This window comes from Sciurus vulgaris (genome assembly GCF_902686455.1).
Source record: "Sciurus vulgaris genome assembly, chromosome: 5".
NCBI classification, from domain to species: Eukaryota; Metazoa; Chordata; class Mammalia; order Rodentia; family Sciuridae; genus Sciurus; species Sciurus vulgaris.
The window spans coordinates 65,619,907-65,642,837 of NC_136465.1; the positions used below are offsets into that span (position 1 = coordinate 65,619,907).

The 22,931-nt window shown below is 38.4% G+C and overlaps 1 protein-coding gene across 11 annotated transcripts in view; it reads right to left on the reverse strand.

Moving 5' to 3' along the window:
• The window catches only part of CECR2 (CECR2 histone acetyl-lysine reader), a 159,713-nt gene that overhangs the window by 53,750 nt on the left and 83,032 nt on the right, over window positions 1-22,931 (reverse strand). For 6 of the 11 annotated variants that reach the window (XM_079140199.1, XM_079140201.1, XM_079140197.1 and 3 more), the window contains one exon: window positions 881-975. The exons of the other annotated variants lie outside the window; for them this stretch is intronic. In XM_079140199.1, the coding sequence (XP_078996325.1) occupies window positions 881-975 (95 nt within the window). Of the gene's footprint in view, window positions 1-880; window positions 976-22,931 lie in introns of those variants that run through there. 11 annotated transcript variants of the gene reach the window in all.

Consider the following 22,931-nt stretch of genomic DNA (forward strand, 5'->3'; position numbering starts at 1 on the left):
TCTCTTTTTTATCTTGTGTAAAAGTACACTGCAGATTAACATAATTAACATAGACTCCCAGCCTCAACAGGCTAGATTCATTACAGCAAAAATATCTGAGTTATCATCTTTAACAGTCTGAAAAATATCAACCGTTAAAAACTCAAATCAATACATGGCAACAGAGGGCCAAGAGACTGGGAAATCAACTGGGCCTAGCCCTTTTATAAATCTGTCCTGTAGTTGTATATAGAAATACAGCAAAAAATGCAATAGTCAGGATCCAAACAAGGGAATAAGTCCTACAGTCCCAGCTAGCCAGGAGGCTGAGGCAGGAGATCACATGAGCCCAGGGGTTCCAGACCAGCCTAAGCCTGAGTCTGAGCCCCTAGACCCCTTCTCAAAAGCAAAAACTAAGAACAAAGAAACTAATAGATCTTTATTTGTCTACACAGATAAAATATGTTCCAAATCTCTATACATCTAGAAGGCACTGGAAAGCTATTTACCTGGCAGCATAAGCGTAAGGGAGCCCAGAGGCTCCAAGTTAATTATACTACTGCTACCAGTTATGTGATCAACAGAAGAAACACAAGCAAGAGAAATGTAGTAAAACTTAGTTTTAATTTGTTAGAAAATATTTTACCGATATTAAAACCAAAATCAGAATAAGGCAAATACAAGAGGAAGAAATTCTATGTTCAAGTGTTAGTTGGTATAACCAGGAGTAACAGATTTCTGAAAGTAAAATAAACTCACAATTCATCTCTATATACTCAAGTCTACACTGTTCTACACTAGCTAATGATGGGTTCTGGTTTGTTGTAAGAGAAAGGAAATATCACTGGGACTTATTAATTAATTCCCTGTTCAAGAAATAGTTAAGACCAGGATTACTCACGTGATATCCCTGCGTTGATAGCAGCCCTGAAGCAGACAGGCAATCAGGTCACTGATAAACTCCACATCATCTCTATGAAGGGCTGCCTCTAACTCCTGAGAAAAGGGAAGGGACAGAGAGAGAGAAAGAGCGAGAATCAAATACAGAGATCAAAATCTGCCTGACCCTGTCTACTACCGACATCACAGATCCCAATCAACAGAATGGTCAATGGAGCAAAAGGGCTTGTCATAAACCAACTCTGCCCTTGTTCCCACATTTCTGCTTGATGAGCAAAGGGAGTTTAGCTTTTTGGTTTCCTGTGGGGTTTATTTCTCTCACTGATCTTTACCAGATCCCATTCCTTTATCAGTGGAAGAAATATGCAAACTTTTTTATTTTTTAGCTGTAGATGGACACAATACCTTTATTTATTTTTATGTGGTGCTGAGGATCAAACCCTGTGTCTCACACATGGTAGGCAAACACTCTATCACTGAGCTACAACCGCACCCCTGCATACTGAGCATCATGTTACTGATTATAATAAAAATAATAATAATAATAAAAATACAGGGGAAAGAAAGAACCACTGTATTTTGAACTAAACAGCACTGGAAGGAGGCAATATGACAATTTTTATTGTGAGGACATTTATAAGTAGAGGAGATTACTAGTACTTAATCTTACATCATCTGGAGAAAAATGAGGTAATGTCTATTGGTAGTCTAATCTTAGGTGAAATGTACTTGCTTTCCTTGGATTAGTTAAAAGGGCCACTGGACAAAAAAGAGCAGTGGGAAACTTTAGGGGAGTCTATTTCTCATCAATCTCCCAAAATAAACAGACATTTCTGAGAAGATGGAGTACATTCTATGTCACCTTAGAACATATATAACATAGTTTGCCTGAATTCTTTCAACCAGGATGCTGTCCACTTTCTGCATGCAAGATTTCCCAGGAGTCTGCATATACCTGACTTGGTCATAACCAGATCTATAATCCACAGAAAAAACATACTTTCAATAATCTTATGAATGGTTCTGAAAGTATGAAATACAAGTTCTAATATTAACACCAATTATATGATAGCATGAACTAATGACAGTAATCTGTTTCTACTATCAAAATAAAAGTTCTTATGTAGTTTCAATTATTCCATTTGTTAGCTTATTTTAAAAATTCCTTAAGTTTAAAAACCCTCATTCCAAAAACTTCACAGCACAAGACAATTGCTGAGTGTACTAATTGACACAAGCTATAAACTACTGAGTACTTCAAGTGTAAAGCAAGATGCCCTGCACTGCTTGACAGTCCAGGTAGATGACACTCAAAATACAAAGACCAGGCCAGGGATATATTCAGTGGCAGACAGCTTGTTAGCATGTCTTCCATTCCCAGCATTGCAAAAACAAAATAAAACAAACAAATGAATGAACACCCCCCCACTCCCAAAGATAAGGTTTAAGATGAAAAGATTTTACTTATCTTAAATATATAAACTTGGAAATTGCTAACACAGTTAAGGCAATGGTTCTTATTCTTACATTAACTTACTAACTCCTGCAGGCTGAGTTGTTCTCTACATTCTAGTTAGTGGTTATCCAGATAAATAAGAAATTCTATCAACCAAATATAATTTGCAATTGTGCCATAATTAGTCAATCAGTCATCATTAAGTATTTACTGGGGCCTCACCCTATGGTGAGCACCAGGGAGCTTAGATAGGAGAGATAAAATGATAGGAAAAGTAACAGAAAGGGTGCCATGGGTACTACGGGAGTTGAGAAGAAGAAAACTGCTTCTGGTTGTGGAAGCCTGAGCAATTTCATGAAGATGGAGGGATTTAAGATGGGAAAATTGTGAGCCTGAGAATGTGGGGAGTCAAAGCAGAACCAGGTGCAGGCAAGGACAGGAGAGAAGGCACCAGGAGGGTGTTAGGTTTGATTTAACTATTCCATAGGTTAATATTAAGGGGAGTAATGCAAGCTAAGATAGAGGACAATGAGCACTGGGCTAATGGGTTTGGTCTTTCTTTGGAAGACAACGGAAACCCACTAGCTTATTTTTATAGAGGAGAGGCACAGGGAGACTAATTTAGCTGAAGTGTACAAAAGATGAATTCCAGTGGCAGTTAGTGGGAGGAGAGATGTCAGCACAGGCAATGAACAGTTCAGGAGAAAGCTTCTGAAGGACTCACTAAATGAGGGAACAAGCAGGAGGAAGAAACGGAAATCAAGACCCAAGGGAAATAAATGAGAACCAAGGCAAGGGAAGATTCAAACTGCTCATATTTTAAGTCTGGTCACTGGGCAAGATTCCAAAGTAAATGGCTGTTATAAAAGAAGCTAAGTCCTCGAAGCAAAAAGCTCCGAGCCACCTCGTTTGACAGGTAAGTCAGAATGCTGGAGCTGAAAGGTAAATTACAGATCATATTTCGTCTCTCTCAATTTAAAGATAAAGAAATGAGGTCCAGAAAGGTTAAATGACTTGCCCAAGGGCACTCAGCAAATCAGTGACAGAGCCAAAGTCAGGTTACCCAGGAGCCAGGTCACTGGGTCCAGTGTTCCTTCCATAAACAAGCTGCCTCCCACTGAGTAACATTCTGGCTTCTAGAAAAGCCTGATGGCTTAAAAAATTTCACTAATACCTACAACAACAAATCTCTGCTCTCCAAGTCTTCACAAGTACCTTTCTCCCACCTGGAAATCCCTTTCCTGTACCAAACTACACCGTGGTCCTTTGCATAGAAGACTTTTTTATCTACAGCCTCTTAAAAGCTGAGTTCCACTCTGCTGTTTTCTCTAGCCACAATGCCATCATTGCAGTGTCTACATTCTGTTACACACACCTTTATGGGTCCCTGTCCCATACCTTTCTCTACCAGGATGAATTAAAAGCACAATATGATTCTTGAATGAAGGTGTTGTGGGTGGCACTAAGTGATGTCTCTTGGAGTTTTTAAAGAACAAAAATACCAAATTAAATAATAATGAAGACCACACCTGTGGATATATGGTTAAGAACCGGGAGGGCATTACTGACTGACACCTAGAGATCACGTCTGTTCTGTGGTAAGGAATTAAGAACACAAATTTTATAAAGCAATCAATACAGAGTAGAATGCAGAATCTACATTTACATATTTTAGCTGAAGTGAGATTTCTAAGAAATCTAATTCCCTTTCTCTTTCATCCCTGACTTCTACCCACGAATAGCCTCCTCGGCTTCCTCGCTCTACCACTGTCACTGTTACCAGAAGCAGGTTCTAGCTGGGATATTGTCCTCCTCTGAGATAGGAAAAGGAAAAAAAAAAGTTTTCTGGCTTGTAGAACAGCATTACAAATGTCTTTTGCTCCTAAACATATTAGTGTTACCTTCTTTTCACAAGCTGCTTATGGGAAAGGGACAGCTCTATTTGCTTCTCTGTGGTCCTATGCATAACACAGAATTTAGCAAACAGTATGAAGTATGAAGTTCTGTTTGCTAGATTCATCCAAAATACATAGCCCACTCACTATATGCTGAACACTAGGGATATGAAGGTGAATAAGAGGAAGGAAGAAGATGGGAGGAGGAGAATTAGAAAAAGAAAGAAAAAGAAAAATTCAAAGTGTCCTTATGGGAGGGACTCCCCCCCCCCAAAAGGAGGAAGTGCTAAAATGTAACCCCAAAATGGGAAAAGTCTTTTCCTTCTTTTTATGTACATTGCCATCTTCCTGCAATGAGAACCTCATACAAAGTAGGTACTCATATTTCTTGATTGGATGATAGCAAATCATTATAAGATAGTATGGCAGATACTATATTAAATACACCAAGTGATATGGAGACACTGAGGGAAAAGCGGAGTGAGTCTGGCCAGGGAGGTTAAGACTGGCACAGGGCCCTTAAGACAAGAATAGCAGGTACTGAGAAAGAGCTGATGAGAGTTCATGGCCTGAGCGGGAAGTACCAAGTGCTTCCCCAAAATGCAGATGGTGCCAAGGGTGTTTGATGAGGATGGAAAGGCAGGCTCCCAGCTATTTCTTGAGGACTTTCTTTGAAAACCACAGTAGAGTGTGGACTTTACTTTTCTATGCAATTGAGTGTGAAGGAGTGGAGTGACATGATCAGGTCTCTCTCTATTTCAAGACAATCGTTCTGCGAACAGTGTGCAGAATTACCAGGAAGAGTACAAGTGGCAACAACACTAACACATGCAAGAGCCTAAGGTCCCACAACTGATTTATGCAAATCAGAAACTGCTAACAAGAGCCCCATGATTCCTATGCACATATAATTTGGGTATGCCTTTATCTGGAAGATAATAGGTCCCAGTCAGCTGTAAAGCAGCTGTGAGAATAGAGAAAGGTGTGAAGATGCATAGTCTGGTTCTAATGAGCAAAAGAAACAATGACCAACAGAAATGAAGAAAAAAAAAAAAAAAAAAAACCCAGAAAAATGCACTAATAACAAGATTATCTGCAAATCAACTTAATTTCTGCAATAGACTGAATTAAATCTTTATGTTGTAACTCCCAACATTAGCAAAAGCCCCATGTTTATCTAAAAACGTTAGTGTTTGATTATATTACGCAGAGGAGGTCAGTTATGGAAATCTGTAGAGTTTAGAGTTTCTGCCTCTAGTTCTGAATTCTGTTGAGATATATTAAAAGAATTAAATGTAACTTACAGATATATAAGCAAACCACTAAACACTCTACATACAAGATTAGAGGGCAAAGGAGGACGAGAGGGGGTACTCTGGGGACTGAAAGGAATAAAATTGTGTTACGTGCAATTTTTGAATGGGTCAAAATGAGCCCATTATGTATAATTATAATGTGCCTAAAAGATACGAGTTGTCACGGTGGCAAGAGTGGATCATGTGCACCTTATAGAACAATGTCACCAGCCATGTAGGTACACAATATGCCTGTGATCCTAGAGACTTTGGAGGCTGAGACAGGAGGATCACAAATTCAAGGCCAATCTCAGCAACTTAGCAAGACATAGTCTAAAAGAAAAACAAAACAAACAAATGAAAAAACCCAAACACATCTGTGCTCAATCCCCAGTACTGAAAGAAAAGAATAATGCTTTTCTAACCATAAATCTATTTAGAATCCAGTGAGAATGTGAAGTCACATAAAATTCTGGTGAAGTGTTCTAAAAATAGTATCAATTACCAATCTCCTATTATTTCTGTCCCCAAACACTTCCCAAATAGAATTACAGACTATTAGAACTAATCAGGACCTTCAACAATGAGACAAAAATTAAGACTTAACAAAGGTTAAGAGTGACATGGCTAAAAGATAAACTTTCTTAAAATTGAATTTTATTTGCATATAAATTATGGATTTTGAAGCTCAAAATTAAGAACATCTTGCCAACCTCAGCTAGTAGAAATCAAAGTTAGTAAATCAAATGCAATTAAATTGTTCATTTCAAAGTCTAAAAACTGTTTATCTTAAAGTATATGTTCACAGTACAGAGTAAATACTGTTTATCAGAGGTTTGGGAGAGGTTGGTCACTGGGTACCAAGTTAGAGAAAAGGAATAAGTTCTGGTGTTCTACTGCAAGAGGGTTAACTATAGTTAACAATAATTTACATTTCAAAATAGCTAGTGGACAGACTGCAGCATGGTTCAATGTTAGAGCATGTGCTTTTAGCTTGTGCAAGGTCCTGGGTTCAATCTCCTACATGGGGTGGCAAATTTATAGTCTAGCTTAAAAGCTAACACAGCAATCAGAAACAATACTGTAACAAATAATAAATATCTGAGGTGATGGATATGTTAGTTAACAGATTTTGATAATATACAACATATAAACAATATCAACACATCACACTGTATATTATAAATCTGTATAATTATTATAAACCAATTAAAAACAAAACTTTAAGGGGCTGGGGGTGCAGCTCAGTGGTAGAGTGCTTGCCTACCATGTATGTGCAAGGTCCTTGGTTTGATCCCCAGTACTGCAAAAAAAATTAATTAAAAATAAAACTTTAACTTCAAAAAAGTATATGCCCATTGGCTGAATTAGTAATTTGTACCTCAACTCTGCATTTATTTGATAAATCTGAGGTAGTTTTTTAATCCGTATCTGGATTTTTTAAAAAATTCCCATAAGCAGTGGGAGAGAGGAGACTGAGTGGCAGAGAAGCACAAAACAGTCATACTGATGACATTATACTTGCCACTTGGAAACCATTTTCACAGATGATTATATTACTTTTAAATGAATAAAGCAAAACACTTGAGACCAATGATGAAAACCAAGGATTATGATTAATAAAATCTGTGGGCCTGAGATGTAAAACAGAAGAAAAAAATGCTTCACTGCTGATTCTACTTTTTTTTTACATTATTAGCAGAAACTGGGATCTAACATCCCAATTTCAATAAAAAAGAAAAAAATACAAACAAAGATTAATTAAATGATCTTGTTCTTCAACCCCAACTGTGGGAACGTTAACAGACTTTTCCCCAGTAAACCTTGGTTTTTCAAGCAAAACCATGATCTAGTAAGTTAGCAAGTAGGGAAGGTTATTAAATAGACGCATAGAGTCAAAATGCTGGAGAAATGAACAGGCCTAAACTGTCTCTCAAAGGACCTAGGTTTTATGGTATATACACACGATGGAGTATTACTCAGCCATAAAGAAGAATGAAACTGGAGATAATCATGCTAAGTGAAATAATCCAATCCAAAAAAAACCAAAGGCCTAATGTTCTCTCTGATATGTGCACACTGGCTCACAACAGGTGGGTGGGTGCAGGATGTAGGGAGGGAGTGGAGGTTGAAAAGGGGGGAATAGGGGTAAGGAAGGGAAGACGGGAATGGGAAAGACAGTAGAATGAATTTGACATAACTTTCCTATGTTCATATGAATACACAACCGTGTAACTCCACATCACGTACAATCACAAGAATGGGAAGTATGTATGTATGTATGATATGCCAAAATACATTCTGCTGTCATGTATAACTAAAAAGGGAAAGGGGGGGGGGGGGGGGGACCCAGTACGCCGTAATTCCAGCATCCCAGCAGCTTGGGAGGATGAGGCAGGAGGATTGCTATTTCAAAGCCAGCCTTAACAAGGCACTTTGTGAGGCGCTAAGCAACTCAGTGAAATCCTGTCTCTAAATAAAACACAGAATAGGGCTGGGGATTTGGCTCAGTGGTTGAGTGCCCCTGAGATCAATTCTCAGTACAAACAAAATAAAACAAAACAGAAACACCCAAGTATTGAGAGAAATGCTAGTCATCTGTAAACATATTCCAACCTCTTTCCACTGCCTATCATTCACCTACTCTACCATCCCTGAGATACAATTACTAACTCATAAAGTTAAAAAAGGTGTGATTCTTAAAAATCCCCCCCCCCCCCCGCCACTCATGGGCTTGAACAAAGAGGCACTCTTACCACTGAGCCTTTGAGACAGGATCATACTAAATCGCTGAGGCTAGCCTCAAACATGTGATCCTCCTGCCTCAGCCTCCCAAGTTGCTGGGATTCAGGTGTGAACCACTTTGCCTGGCTCAAAATTCACTTTAAAATATCTATGATATTTTAACATACTAGAAGCTATCTGGAAAAGCCACCAAAAAATGTACAGGTCCAAGCTAACTTTTGGATTTAACAGTGAAAGTTTCCTAACTCATCAGAATCTAAAACTTAGAATTATTATAGTTTATTATAACCAAGAGTAGGTGATGAATCCCAGAGAGCAAAACTACTTCTGTCTTCCCCTTAGTTAACTGTAACTTAGTTAACTAAAAAATGGATGAGCAAAGGTATAGTAATAATGGAAGCCTAATAAGTTTTTACCACCCTGTGGTGCAATATCCAGTAAGAATGTAACAGGAAAGTAGCAAAGAGAAAAAGAAACAGGAAAGCAACTTCCATCCTTTTGAATGAAATAACTTGCAAATCAATTAAAATTCCTCTCATTAGTTTAATGGACAGAGTTTCAGATGTATAAGATAAAAAAGTTTTGGAAATCTGACATCTAAACACAGTGGCACACACCTGTAATCCCAAGCAACTTGGGAGGCTGAGGCAAGAGGATTTTCAAGTTTGAGGCTAGACTGTGCAACTTTTTGAGACTATCTCAAAAAAACTGTTAAGCGGGGTAAGGCTGGGGATATATCTCAGTGGTAAAGTACCCTGGGGTTCAACCCCCATAATGGAAAGGCAGGCAGGCAGGCAGGCAGGCAGGCAGGCAGGCAAAAAACAAACAAAAAAATCTAGAGATCTGTTTCACAACAATGTGAATTTACTTAATACTACTGAAATGCATACTACAAATGGTTAATAGCAGTGCACTACTGTTAACTTTACACCTAAAAATGGATAATGGGAAAACCATTGTTTTAATGGTTTCATTTTTTAATTGTTTTTATTTTTCTCACATTAGAAGTGTCTATCAGCAATGGTTGTTGGGATGATTAAGTGAAGCAATGATGTCCCCAGCTACATAGTAAATCTGTATAAAATATTAATAACCATTCCATTTTCCTTATGATGATAATTTGTGGGAAAAGAGCAAAGATTAAAAAGATACAAATGTTCTTTTCCAAATTCACAAGTTTCTGAATAGGAATTCAAATTCTCCTAATACATGGCCTACTGAGTTCATGCGCAAATAAAACTGTCTCCAAAGAACTACTTGGAAATACAGGTTCTTCAAAGCTTTACTACTTAAGGTTCAACCCAGAGCTTAAGTCTTAGACTAAAGGCAATGAGGGACCCTCCTAAAGATCTCCGCCCCAACCTTTCTTTCTCTTCTCACTTTCTCTCCTCCTCTTTTGTATTTCCCTTTCACTGTGAGCATTGAACTGTGAGCACAGAAATCTGAACTTTGCCAAGATGCTCACGGACAGAAGAGAAAAGGGAAAGAAAATAGCAAAAAAGGCAGATCTACGAAGAGAAGGGAGACCCTGTTCACACTGCTTCTCTGCAGCTTCAGAGAGTAGCTGAAGGGAGTAACAGGATTTGTCCCCTTGCAGCTGGCGTCACAGCTCATTAGGGAAAATCCTGCTCGAAGTCCCCCCACCTTCTCCACCCTGGAGAACAAATCTTTGCAGTCCTGCATTGGAACTGGGAAGAGCTCAAGCTGAGCAAGGGGACTAGCCCCACCTCTCCTGGGCAATGAGAAGAAGCAGAAAAGAGGGTGCTTAGCACACATTTTAGAAGTGCTTGCAACTGCTCACTTTAAAAAGTCCCGCCTACCTAATAAACAGATAAATTCCAGGTTAAAGGCAGACAAATGACAGAGAATATTATTAAATTCTTTAATGTAACCACAGTCACCCACTTCACAAACCTTTGCTTAGAAAGCATTACAGGTATGACACTTCCTATTTCCTGTAGAGCTTCTCTTTAATCTTTTGGTAGAGGGAAAAAAATTCTTCAATTTCCAAGTAAGGATCAAGATCACAGATTTGCATTACTACCATTTAGTTACAGTAATTCCTTTGAATTAATTTATGGAAGGGAGAAAATGCCTTAAAAAAAAAAAAAAAAAAGTCATGTTTGTTCTATTTGCTTTTGGAGAGTCACAAATTTATCTAATTTGCACAGAACCAACTACAATGTGGAACGCCTGATCTGGCTCCTGTGTGGGACCAGAACCACACTTGCACAAAGGAGATGCAAAGCAGGTGCCTGTGAAGGGCAATCCCAGCTGCTGTCCAAGTGAGAATGCCTGGAGTGTGGGCTTAGAATGCAGGAAGAAAAAAGCACTCTGGCCTCCAGAAGGCACCCCTGACTTTGGCAGCTGATGCTTTCTAACTCGGTATAAATTAATTTAATCCCAAAGGCATGTGCCATGCCAATTTAGGCTGTAAAATATAAATCAGCTGAAGTGGATATAATGGTGAGGGACCAAAAAACAGCTATATTACACTTTCCATTGGTCAAAGGATTTATATCCCAGGAGTCCCCAAAGGCTAGCACATTCTGTACTGCTGCTTTTCTGCAACCACACCATTCCTCTCAACTTCGCACGAAACAGCTGTGAGCTGTAACACTGACTATGATGCTGTGGAACAACAAAGGGAACTAGATTAGCTCTTTCCTTCAATATGACCACAACGCTACACTGTTAGGTTAACTGGAAAATACTAGTTAAACCAATACGTATGTAAACCTAGAAGATGCTTTCCTGCAAATGTGTTAAATTACCAAAACTGGCTTCAAAAGGTTAAAAAAAAAAACAAATTCAGAAGCTGCATGGATCTTGTCCCACAAGAAAAAACCATGAAACAAACAGTTCTTAAGCACCAAAAAAGTTGGAATGCTTCCTATTGTGTAATGTTCCAGAAGGATAATACACTGGACAAGCAAGGCCATGCAGAGAGAAATCTGGAAAGGCAGGTTGTTCCTGTCAGACCATACACAACCTCAGCTACCAGGTCAGGTCACCCAGATTTCATCACTGGGGTCAAGATTTTCCAATTAGGGCATGTGTTCCCTGGGTTCCAGAGTGTGGATAGCATATACGAGACCACGGACAAAAATGGCACAGCCTCCTGGAGAGTCAGTTTTATTTCCCTTTTTCTTAATTGGTACTTATTGCTGGGGAAGGTATTTTGAATTAAATATTTGCATGAATTTTAAAGATAAAGCAGGAAACTTCATTAGACCACTTATGTTCAGAACTACTTCAGATAACAGCTCCAGGCTTCAAAAGTTATACAACAATCACACTGCCACCATGAACTTGTTACTGGATTACTTGGAAACAGAGAGCCACTGGAGACTTTTGACTTTTGGAAAAAAGAACTGATCAAATCTGAAAGGTTAACCTAGATGTTATCTGCAGAACACATTGCTAGGGAGAGAAATGAAATGGTAAGAAAACCCCTAATCCAATCCTGGGAATAAGTGATGAAGTTAATGCTAGACAGATGACAATGCAAACTGGAAGCATGATATGTAAGAGAAAGACTTAAGAAGCAGAATCAATAGGATTCTGTGAGTAACTGCAGGTGGAATAAAAAGAATAAGACAACTAGATAATTTTTAATCCTGCTTTAAAAGAAAAAAAATACAGCTGGCTGCAGTGATGCACATCTCTACTCCCAGTGACTTGAGAAGCTGAGGTAGGAAGATCCACAAATTTGAGCCCAGCCTCAGCTATTCTGAGTCACGAGATCCTGTCTAGAATTAAAATTAAAAAGGACCAGAGTAGTAGTTCAGTGGTAAAACACCCCTGGGTTCAATCCCTGGTGCTGACTGATCAATTGATTGATCAATCAATCAATCAATCAATCACAAGATAAAAAGAAAATAAAGAAAAAAGGCTGGATACAGAGTTCGAAAGAAGCAATGAAGAGTTATCTGAGTGATGAAATCCTAGAAGCTTAAGGTGGGATGTAATCTTGCAATCTACATCCGGCCGGTCAGTCATATTTGCATCCTGGTCTCCCAAGTAAGGGGGGAAAAAAAAAAGCTCAGACAAATTTTATATACAATTGCAGTCTGTGAGTTTGAGTATCTTAAGTTCCCACAATTACCAAATTATGAATATATGGCAGTGGGTGCCACATAACTGAAAGAGCCTGGGCACCTGAAGACATTCCATATGTACCAGGCTGTGTTAAATTCTAGGGGTATAAGGAAGAAAAAGAAGCCCACCCTCAAATAGCATAGAATCTAGAAGCGAAGACATACAACATTATTTTCAATTCAACATGACAGATAACACAACACATATAGTCAGAATGCTGCTGTAGAAATGAACAAGGGCTAAAAGACACAGAAGTCAGCAAGTGAATATGAGGAAGATGACAGCAACAAGGCACTCAGAAAAGGTAGGTTACTTCTGAGAATAAAATGTTAAAATTTTTAAAATTAGTAATAATTTATTCCTCAATCCCTTGTATTAACCAGTACCTCTACAGAACGAGTGGTCCAGAAAGCTCACTAAGAAAACAAAGAAACTGGCCACTGCCATTCTAAAGCATGAATGTGTGATTTCAAGATTCTCAGAAATGCCTGAACTCCAATCAAGAGAAGAGATCTGGAAGGACAAACTAGGAACAACCAGGGTATGATTGTGACAAAGAAAACAGTGCTATAGTTTGAATATGAAATGGCCCCCACAGGCCTGTGTGTTGAAGGCTTGATATCTAGCCGCTGGTGATACTAGGAGATGGTGGAACCTTTTACCAGATGAGGCCTGATGGAAGGAAGTTAGGTCACTGAGGGAATATCCTTGAAGGGGATGTTGCTGTGCTTCCTTCCTGTCTTTCTCTTTGCTTCCCTGCTGTGGCAAACAGAAGACCCTTTTGGTAGGCCCTTCCACCATGATGTATTGTGGCATCTCAGGTCCAAACCAATCTGGCCAAACTACCATAGACTGAAACCTCTAAAAACCGGGAGCCAAGATAAAACCTTTCCTCTTTTTAAGTTGATTTATCTTAAGTATGTTACAGCAACAAAAAGTTAATGCAAATATACTGAATTCTCATTATTAGATTCCACAGGGTATAAACTGCGTGTTATCTATACTGCAAAAGAAGTCACAAAATAAAAGAATTTGGTAGTGTTTACCCAATCTTGTCTTGTGGGGAGAGACACTGAGGATCCATTTTTGAGGAAGAAAATTTCAACAGGTGTGGAAAAAAATCATACCCTCACAACTGACTCATTTTCTTCTGATTCCTGACCTCCTTGGTTAGTGGTTCTTGGTACTGGGAACGTGGTGAGTGCTGAACACCTACTTGTAAACACGAGGCCCACAAAATTTTAAACACATAAGATGTCATTCTGAGAACTGAGACCTAAGGATATTGTTAAGTCTTTAAGCCTAGGTCTAAGGGTCTGATTTGGTAATCTGAAAGCAAACACAAAAGAACAAGTAACAGAGGAAGCAAGAATGAGACCGTGTGAGCCAGGCACAGTAGTACACACCTGTAATCCCAGCAACTCAGGAGGCTGGGGCAGGAGAATCCCAAATTTAAGGTCAGCCTCAGCAACTTGGCGGCGAGACCGCTCAAAATTAAAAAAAAATAAAAAGGGCTGGGAATGTAGATCAGTGGTTAAGCACCCCAGGGTTCAATCCCCACCCCACCCCCCTAAAAAAGAATGAGAGTGTGTGGATTGGTTTTGGTTTACAAAAAGAACACTTTAGAAGTGCAACTGGCAAACAAGTTATGATTTTGTTAGAAAAGGGCCCAGAAAGGTACAAAGGACACAAATAGGAAGTTTTTGCATGCTGAAGGTCAAGTGACAAGTTTAATGAGCATTAAGTTGAGTTGCAAATATTCTTCCTTTTGACCAATTTAGAATACTCAATATACAAAGATCTGAATTAGGTAAGATTTTTTTAGACACAGAACCTGGATTACAAAATCTTACAAAAATCAGGATGCACTAAAATTAGAAGAATAATTGGAAAACAAAAGTAGTCTACTTTTTTCAAAATCACATTAATCCACATTGGCTTTGAAATGAACATAGAGAGGAATTACTTTCCTGGGCTTTCAGGCATTCACACAAAGCCTATCTCTCAGTTCCTCTTTGCCATTCTTTCTCTCAAATGCAAAATACCAACTAAGTCATTTACACTGTATATCTTTTCTGTCTCTCATAACCTTTGACACTGAACACTTTTATTTTATTCCCTAAAGTATCCAGTTCCTTTTAGATTCCCTGGAAGATCCCACCACATGAGTTCACATGTTACCTATTTTCAGTAAGATGCTGTAACAGCAGCAAAAGGGCATATTCCTCTTTCTTTCACAAACCCTTTTGTACTTGAAGTACCTCCATAGGAAGGGACTGAAGGACAGAGGGAAGGAGGGGGGGGGAGAGGGAGTGGCAAGCCTCAAGTTTAAAGGCCAGTGCTCTGCCTACTTCTACTACCAAAAACCTGATTAATGGCTCTCCTCTAGGAAACTGCTCCTTGGCAGCAGTCTACAGGCCAGATGCAAAAGGAGTAATTTTCATATCCTTCATGGTCTCAAAAGATCAGGTGAATTCTCACAGTCCTAGTTCTGATATCTCATGAGATGGTGTGGAACAAAAACACTGGACTGTTGGCTCCTGATATCATTCTTGATCATCATCATCAACAACAACAAAGGAGCCTTTTCTAGAAAGTAGAAAGGCTGGTTCCTGCAATACTGCATTCTGGGTCTCCGAGAGTGAATAAAGATTGGCTTCCACTATTCAAAATTTCAGTGACACAAAATTTTGAACCAGCCTAGAAATTTCCCATGTTTTAAAATTCTGAAGGGCAGGGGAGCTGATTTTTAATTTTGCATTCTTTCTGTTTCTTCTTAACTCTTATCCCCAGAACTTTCACCACCGATGTGCTGAAGTAAAAAATTTTAGGCTCTACCCAAATCTCCCCCACCCCCAGTTTGTAAGTAAGTAGTTCTGGAATAGGGTACCAGAGACTTGTCTTCTTTTATAGTGCCCAGGATGAATCTGATGATTGGCCCCATTTGGGAAATGCTAAAGGAAGACACCACTAGATCTTAGTCCATTCCCTTTGTTATTTCCATGATGCTTATTCCCCTGCGGTTTTATCATCTTGTCTTAATGGTTTAACAATCATCTATCTGTTCATTGTTCAAATTCAGTTATGCAGCTGAGGTTTAACTATTATTACAAGTTTTCATTGGTTTTCCCATAAGAAAATTCCATTTCCCACCATCACTGACAGCTCACTTGCTCACAAAACTTGCTCAAGAAAATTGCTTTGGTCAGTGAAATGAGTGGAAGTGCTATATGTCACCTCTGAGCAGAAGCTTCAAAAACTATCATAATGTTTGGCTATAGCTCTTTTACCTGATATATCAAACAGGAACGGCTCCTTTAAGCTAGGCAAGAGAAGAAAGAGGACAGAAGGAGCAACTGACCAGCAAAAGACATTAAATGCAGCAAAAATTAAACAAACAAAACCCTATTAGTTGCTAACTACTGAGCTTCTTTTAGATAACAAGTTCTAATTTCTCTTTAAAAAAACAAAAACAAAAAAATATTGAGTGGTGTTATGTGCCTATTATCCCAGTGACTCGAGGAGGCTGTGAGTTCAAAGCCAGCTTCAGCAACTTAGCAAAGTCCTAAGCAACTTAGTGAGACCCTCTCTCAAAATAAAATATAAAAAGGCCAGGGAGTGTGGCTCACTGGTGAAGTAAAGTAGCCCTGGGGTCAAACCCCAGTAACGAACACAAATACACATGCACACAGAGCTTCTAGAAGTATTTATTACCACAGCCTAATCTTGCAAAAGCCTACAATGACATGGAGAAGATAGAAAAGACAAGAAGATACAAAAGGATTTATAAACTGCAGTTACCATTTTGGGAGCATATAGCAGGTTTATATTCATTAGCTTGTCTGCACAAAACCCTTCAAGGTAGATATTAATATCACTATTCTACAGAAAATGAAGCCATGAGCTGATGCAAAGAGTTTTAAGCAAAATTATATCTCACAAATAGTGTTATCTTGAATGCTAATGCTTATTGAGTTTCTCTATTACAAGATGCTCACTCAAATGCTTTGTTTTTGGGTTAACAAAAATCTGGATATTTACAGAAGTTATTTGATTGAATACATTTTAAAAGAAAGGAGAAAATCTTTACCATGACTCAGTACATGCTCTCAAGGTGTGGTATTAATGATTTCTATGTTGTATAATCATTATAAAAATCACCTGAAACAAAAATAGTAAGCATTTGTTGTAAAGATCACCTATAATAGAAACTGGAGGGGAAAAACCAACAGATCCAACTATAAAGTGAATAGGAACCTAGAATAAAATTTTCAGAAATTATTATTAGAAGCATATTTCTAAAACTTGCAAGAAGTGAAGTACTCTAGAAAACTGTACCTGAGTTTTTCAAAGGGTGGGCCATTGTGATGGTATTCATTTATAGTCCCAGTCACCGGACTGAACTCCCTTACTCCTCCCTACCTTTGTATGCTTTTGTCTTAACAATGAGACTTCTAAAATAAGAACATGCTTTTTGGACAAATGCCTCCCTCAGAATTTATATTATGACCTTTAAGACCTTATACCTCCTGCTGACCCCAAATCATCATTTCCTACCACTCTTATCCTCCATCACCTCACTTAACCATGCCAGCTGCTTACCTGCTCCTCAAATATCCTTGGCATGTTCCTGCCTCAGTATCTTTGCATTAGTTCCTCTGACTGTAATACCCTTCCTCTAGTATCTGCATAGCCTGCTGGCTGACTTTCTTGAGGTCCCCATCTAGAGATGATGTCTCTCTGTCCTGTTTTATTTTTCTTGTTTAACTTACCACTTATTAATTCTATGCATTTATTTTCTGTGTACACCATAATTAAATAAATTCCCTGGGGTACTTTGTTTTTTGGTTTTGTACTCTTTCCTTAAAATTTATCTGCTAACACAAAGTATTTAGTAAATATTTTTTGAATAAGTTAGCCAGTTTCCAGAATCCAAGATGTGAAACTTAAGACTAAACTTCAGTATGAGAAACCTTCAATTCTGGCTATTCTAAGGATGACAATAAAAACATGAATACTCAACAGCATTATGAAAATAAAGCATCTGAAATACTTTATGGCTAATCTGAAATTTAATATGAAATTATGTAACAATTACCTATATCCATGAAAACTTATTTTCTCCAAAAAATAAATATCTAAGTATTCACTGATAGAGCAAATACAGGTGTTGCTCTGGGGAAAAAAGTAATAAGTTCACCAATGGGTTTAGAACACAAACTATAGAGAACCACTTCTTGGGTCTAAGCATTGTTAAAGAATACTGGAAGATGAATAAGAAATCCATTTTAAGAATTCTTAAAATGGAGTATTTGGGGTATTTGGGGCAGGCAGCAGGTACTGGGTATTGAACTCAGGGGCACTTAATCACTAAGCCACATCCCCAAAACCTTTTGGTGTTTTAAAGACAGGGTCTCACTGAGTTGCTTAGAGCCTCTTTAAATTGCTGGGGCTTGGTTTTGAACTTGTGATCCTCCTGCCTCAGGGTCCAGAGCTGCTGGGATTACAGGTGTGCCACACCACGTCTGGCTCCCCTATGTCCTTCTATCTTCATAGCCACTGCTCTAAAATGGATAGTTTGTATGGCTGTATTTGTGTTGAAGCTTAATCCTCATTGTGCTGGTATTAAGAGATGGGGTCTTTTGAGCAATGATAACACCATGAGGGTTCTGTCCTTGAGAATGAGATGAATGTCCTCGTTTTTGTTTTTTAAAAGAGGCTTCAGAAAGCTGCCTGGTCCTTCCACTTCTGCTCTTCCACCAGTTCTGCCATGGGAGAACAACATGAAAACGATTCCTTCAACAGAACAGGCACTCATGATGCACTGCATCTGCCAATACCATGATATTGGAATTTTCATTTTCCAGAGCTGTGAGAAATAAATTATTATTATTTATAAATTACCCAATCTAAGGTATTTCTATTATAGCAGTGGGAACAGACTAAGGTGGATGATTCTGAAAATCAAATTTCTCACAGACTTCAAACTTCTGTGTTCAGTACAGACTAAATCAATGTTTAAGTTTGCTTAGATCCCATTCTGATTATCACTTTTATTTGGAAGCCTCCAAAGACTTCCCATAACTCACCACATTGGTATGTCCTCAAACCCCTAGGCTCACCACTCAAAACCCTCTCAAATGACTCCAACCTAACTTCTAGGCATTATTTCCCATTACGATAAAGATCATCTCTGGGTTGGGGTTGTGGCTCAGTGGTAGAGCACTTGCCTAGCATGTGTGAGGCACTGGGTTCAATCCTCAGCACCACATAAAATAAATAAATTAAAAGAAAGGATAAAGATCATCATATGGAGAACTGACCAGGTGTATTTTTTCAAAACTAACAGGTACTTCTCAACCTTTCTTCATTTATTCCTACCGTTAGAAGAATCACTCCTTTACTTTTATCCTTCTCTTATATGGGACAAACACAACAAGCATCTGGAAGAAAGACAAATTTCTGAGTATTGTGGCACACAGAGGACTGTGATCTGAGAAAGGCGAGTCTGAATCTCTCCTAGACTTTGAATGAAAGGGGAATGCTAATTCCCTTTGTCTGGACAAACTGGTCTATTAGTAACAAAACCCACCAAATACTTGTGGTCAAGAGCATCCCAAATGATGGTAAGTTCTAAATGAGTCCTAACCCAAATGAGAAGTATAGAAGAGGGTGGGGAGAACTTCTGACTGAGGCATCCATCAGCTGTGACCACTTGGAAAGAGAAAGGGGCCTGAAAAATATTGACTCACAAGCAGAATAGTGAAGAGAATTGAGGGGAAAATCTTTTTAAAAACTCACCCACTGTTTGAGGAGACTGGTTGTGTCACAGGCTGGTGGGTGTAGCTCAGTAATAGAGCACTTGCCCAGCAAGTTTGAGGCCCTCGGTTCAATCTCCAGCAAAAAAAGAAGGAAGACAGGAAGGCAAGCAGAGAGAATGGAAGAGTGGGAGGCAGGAAAGGCAGGCAAAAAAACAAACATGTCATTAAAGTTGTATAGCACAAGTTGCAATGGATAAAAAGAATAAACACTAAACCAAGATTGGGGGGGGGGAGTTTTTTTTCATGTTGCCTTAATTAAGGCCTGCAATAAACAGAATTCCCTGCTTGTGTGAATATAAATAAGACCTGGAGCACAGCAGTCAGTTACTATAACTACAAGGAAAATCTTCTGAGCTAACAGATGATTTCCTGGTGTTGGGGGTCAGGAAAGCATCAGGATTTGCCAGGTCTACAAAAAGGAAAGTAACCTTCCCTCAGCAGGTCTCCAGGATGTGACACAAATTTAGTTAAAATTAAGCCAAACCTACTAGTGATGCACTAACAGTTTTGGTAGGGATAAAACAATGCTAACTAGAATAGACTACAGGGGATGATGTCCTAGGCAAGAATCTTAATAATGGTTTTGGTGCAAACATGAGCCACCTTCCCCAAATGAAGTTTGGGTTTATGTAAGAGAAATATGGGATATGAAATACAGGATGTAGTTATGTAGACAGCATTTAGGACTGTGATTCAACTACCAAGACACAGACACATAGAGTGACAGGCACGATTGGGTGAGACTCTCCAAGGACCCTAAGACTCTCCAGAAGTTCAGGACTGAGGCGGGGCAAGAAACTGAATCCCAAGAATCAAAACACACATATACAAATCACACACAAACTTCCTATGTTCCCTCTCAAAAAAAGTCCAAAATGAGTAAAAAGAAACCTCAGAGACTCAGGTTACAAGCATAAACAGGTGTTATAGGTTGAGGGGCTTATCAGAGACTACCTACCTTCTGGGCTGGAAGAAGAGGAAGTGTCTGTAAAAAATAAATGAGTCAGTGGGGAGGAAAGGTGCTGACCTATGTAACTTTGGAAGTAAGTGGTAAGGTAAACTGTACAGAAGCACTGTATTCCAGTTAGTAAAGTTGTTTCTCACCAGGATATGGATTAACAATTCTGCTGTTACCATAAGCTACCTAGATACTGAAACTATTAATTAAGCAAGTGAAGAAAGCTACAAGGGTACAGATGGTAATGGTAAAGAAACGCTAAAAAACAAAACCACCCCACCATGACAGAAGTATATCACAGGAACACAGGAGTCAACTAAAGGAGCTCCCAATGGCCAGTTGGAACAATTAACTCAAAGTAACAAAATTAAGTATTGGATTATGGAAGTACAAAAAAAAAACATGAAAATTATAAAATTGTAATTATTTATGATACCATGTCACTGCATATATTTTAAAATAATAAATGAATAAAATATAAGTTATATTACTGGGCATACTTGTGATCTAACAGTTTAATGTGGAGGAAGAAAAGTTACTCCCTTCTCTTCTCTTCTCTCCTACCCCTATTCTCTGGAAAGATATGAACTGGAAAAGAAATGAGCAAGCAGAGGAGTAGGTTACCATATAAGAAGCAGCTCCAAGCAAGGCATAGGATTTTGACTACTCCACAGAACATCCCCAGACATGCAAAAACAACATGGGGTGATCGAGTTGGCCTTTTACACACGAAACATAACACTAATATCCCCTACATTAAGGGCCTGGATTCTAGGGCTGGAGTTGTTCCATCTGTTTGAAGGATATTTGTTTCTTATTTTATTTCAACTATTTATGCCCTACTGGGTTCCCACTATATAACCACCTGAACAGCATTCATTAAATTGTTACTGGTGTAAATGCATGAGGTCCATCACGAAGACAATTTAAAAGTCACATGCACAGCACAGGAGTTGGAAGAGTGAGATATTTGGAAAGTATTTGCTTTAAGAAAGAGTTGCTTTCATTTGCACATGTGTAAAATCCAAGTGAGGAGCCAGGTTTCTTATGTTGAAGATTTTCAACAAGGGTGGAAGGTGCAAAATGGACTTTGGTTTGTGGCTTTCACTATTCTCTTCCTCTACCTATTTTTTTCCTGTATTTTTGGTAGCATGAAATTGCATCTCTGCTCTGGATCCTTTTTCTAAATGATAAACCCTAAGATGAGGGTTTCTTAGGGTCTGACTTATACCACTCTGGTGGCTCTTACTGTAACTAGCACTACCCAACAAAGAACTAAAATCAAAACCAATCCTTTGGAATCTAAGCTTAATTAATATAAGTTCTAAACTACAATATAACAAGGGTTAATATGAAAACAATTTCTACATTAGATAACATTCCTTAATGTAGAAAAATGTGTCTAGGTAGATAAATGTTTTAAGACTAGGTAGCATTTATAAATTATAAATTATAAATGTCTGTGTAAAACTCTAACTAGAGGGGTAAGTATGCTTATGAGGGAGGATAGTACCTCCTGCCCAAATGATATAGATGGAAATTTATAGTTAATTACTCATTTTTCACAAAGTTTCAGATCACTATTATTCAAATGTGCTAGCCTCACTTGTAATTTTAAAGCTCCTCTAGTTGAGATTTTCTTTGTTCTTTTAAAAGGTATTCTAAAGAGGGCTGGGATGTAGTCCACTGGTGGAATGCTTGCCTAAAGTGCATGATCCCCAGCATCAGAAAACAAACACATGTAAATAAATAAAGTGTTCTAAAACTAGATACCTAAAATGAGACTAGCACATAAAATTAAACGAATGATGAGCCCAAGAAAGCTGTTCCTTCGAAGAATATAAGCAGTCAGGTAACTTGGGAGGATGAGGCCGAAGAAATCCTCCCCAAGTACAAGGCCAGCCTTGAACTTAGTGACACCCAGTCTCAAAAAAAGATCATAAGCAACTATTGCCTCTTATAATTAGTTTTTAAAGAATATTTGGTAATAACCATGCAGCTTTAGCTCTTTTATGCACAATCAGAATATATCTAAGTGCTTTCTATTAATCTATATATTCTTTTTTTTAAAAAAAATTTTGTAGTTGTACATGGACAGCATGTTTTGTTTTATTTGTTTATTTTTATGTGATGCTAAGAATGGAATTCAGTGCCTCACACGTGCTAGGCAAGCACTCTGCCAGTGAGCTGCCCCTCTATATATTCTTTTTTAAAAAATTTAAACTGCAAAAAAAACCTGGAATCTTCGCTAGCGCACAAGCATGTATGTATGTGTGTGTGTGTGTATTCTGTTCTATGCAGTTTTATCAGGTGCATTCATTCATGTAGTTACTGTTACGATTAAGATACAAAGCAGCCTTTCACCACCAGGTCCCCCCATGCTACCTTCACTTTCTTCTCACTCATTCCTAATCCTTGGCAACCAATAATCTAACTCCATCTCTATAATGTCATTTTGATGATTTTTACATACAAATGGAATAATTCAGTAACTAAGCTTTTGCCATTGGCTTTCTTTTACTCAGTGTAACTCCCTTTGAGATCCATCCAAGTTGTTGTATATAGCAACAGTTTGGTTACTTTTACTGCAGAATGGTATTCCATACTGCAGCTGTTTCCTTTAAAGGAAACATTTACTAATTGAAAGACATCTTGGTGGTTTCTAGTTTGGGAACTATAACCCAAAGAGTCTGCTACATATATTCATGTACAGGTTTTTCTCTGTGATAAAGGCCCCAAAAGTGCAATTGCTGGGTCATATGGTAAATGCATATTCATACC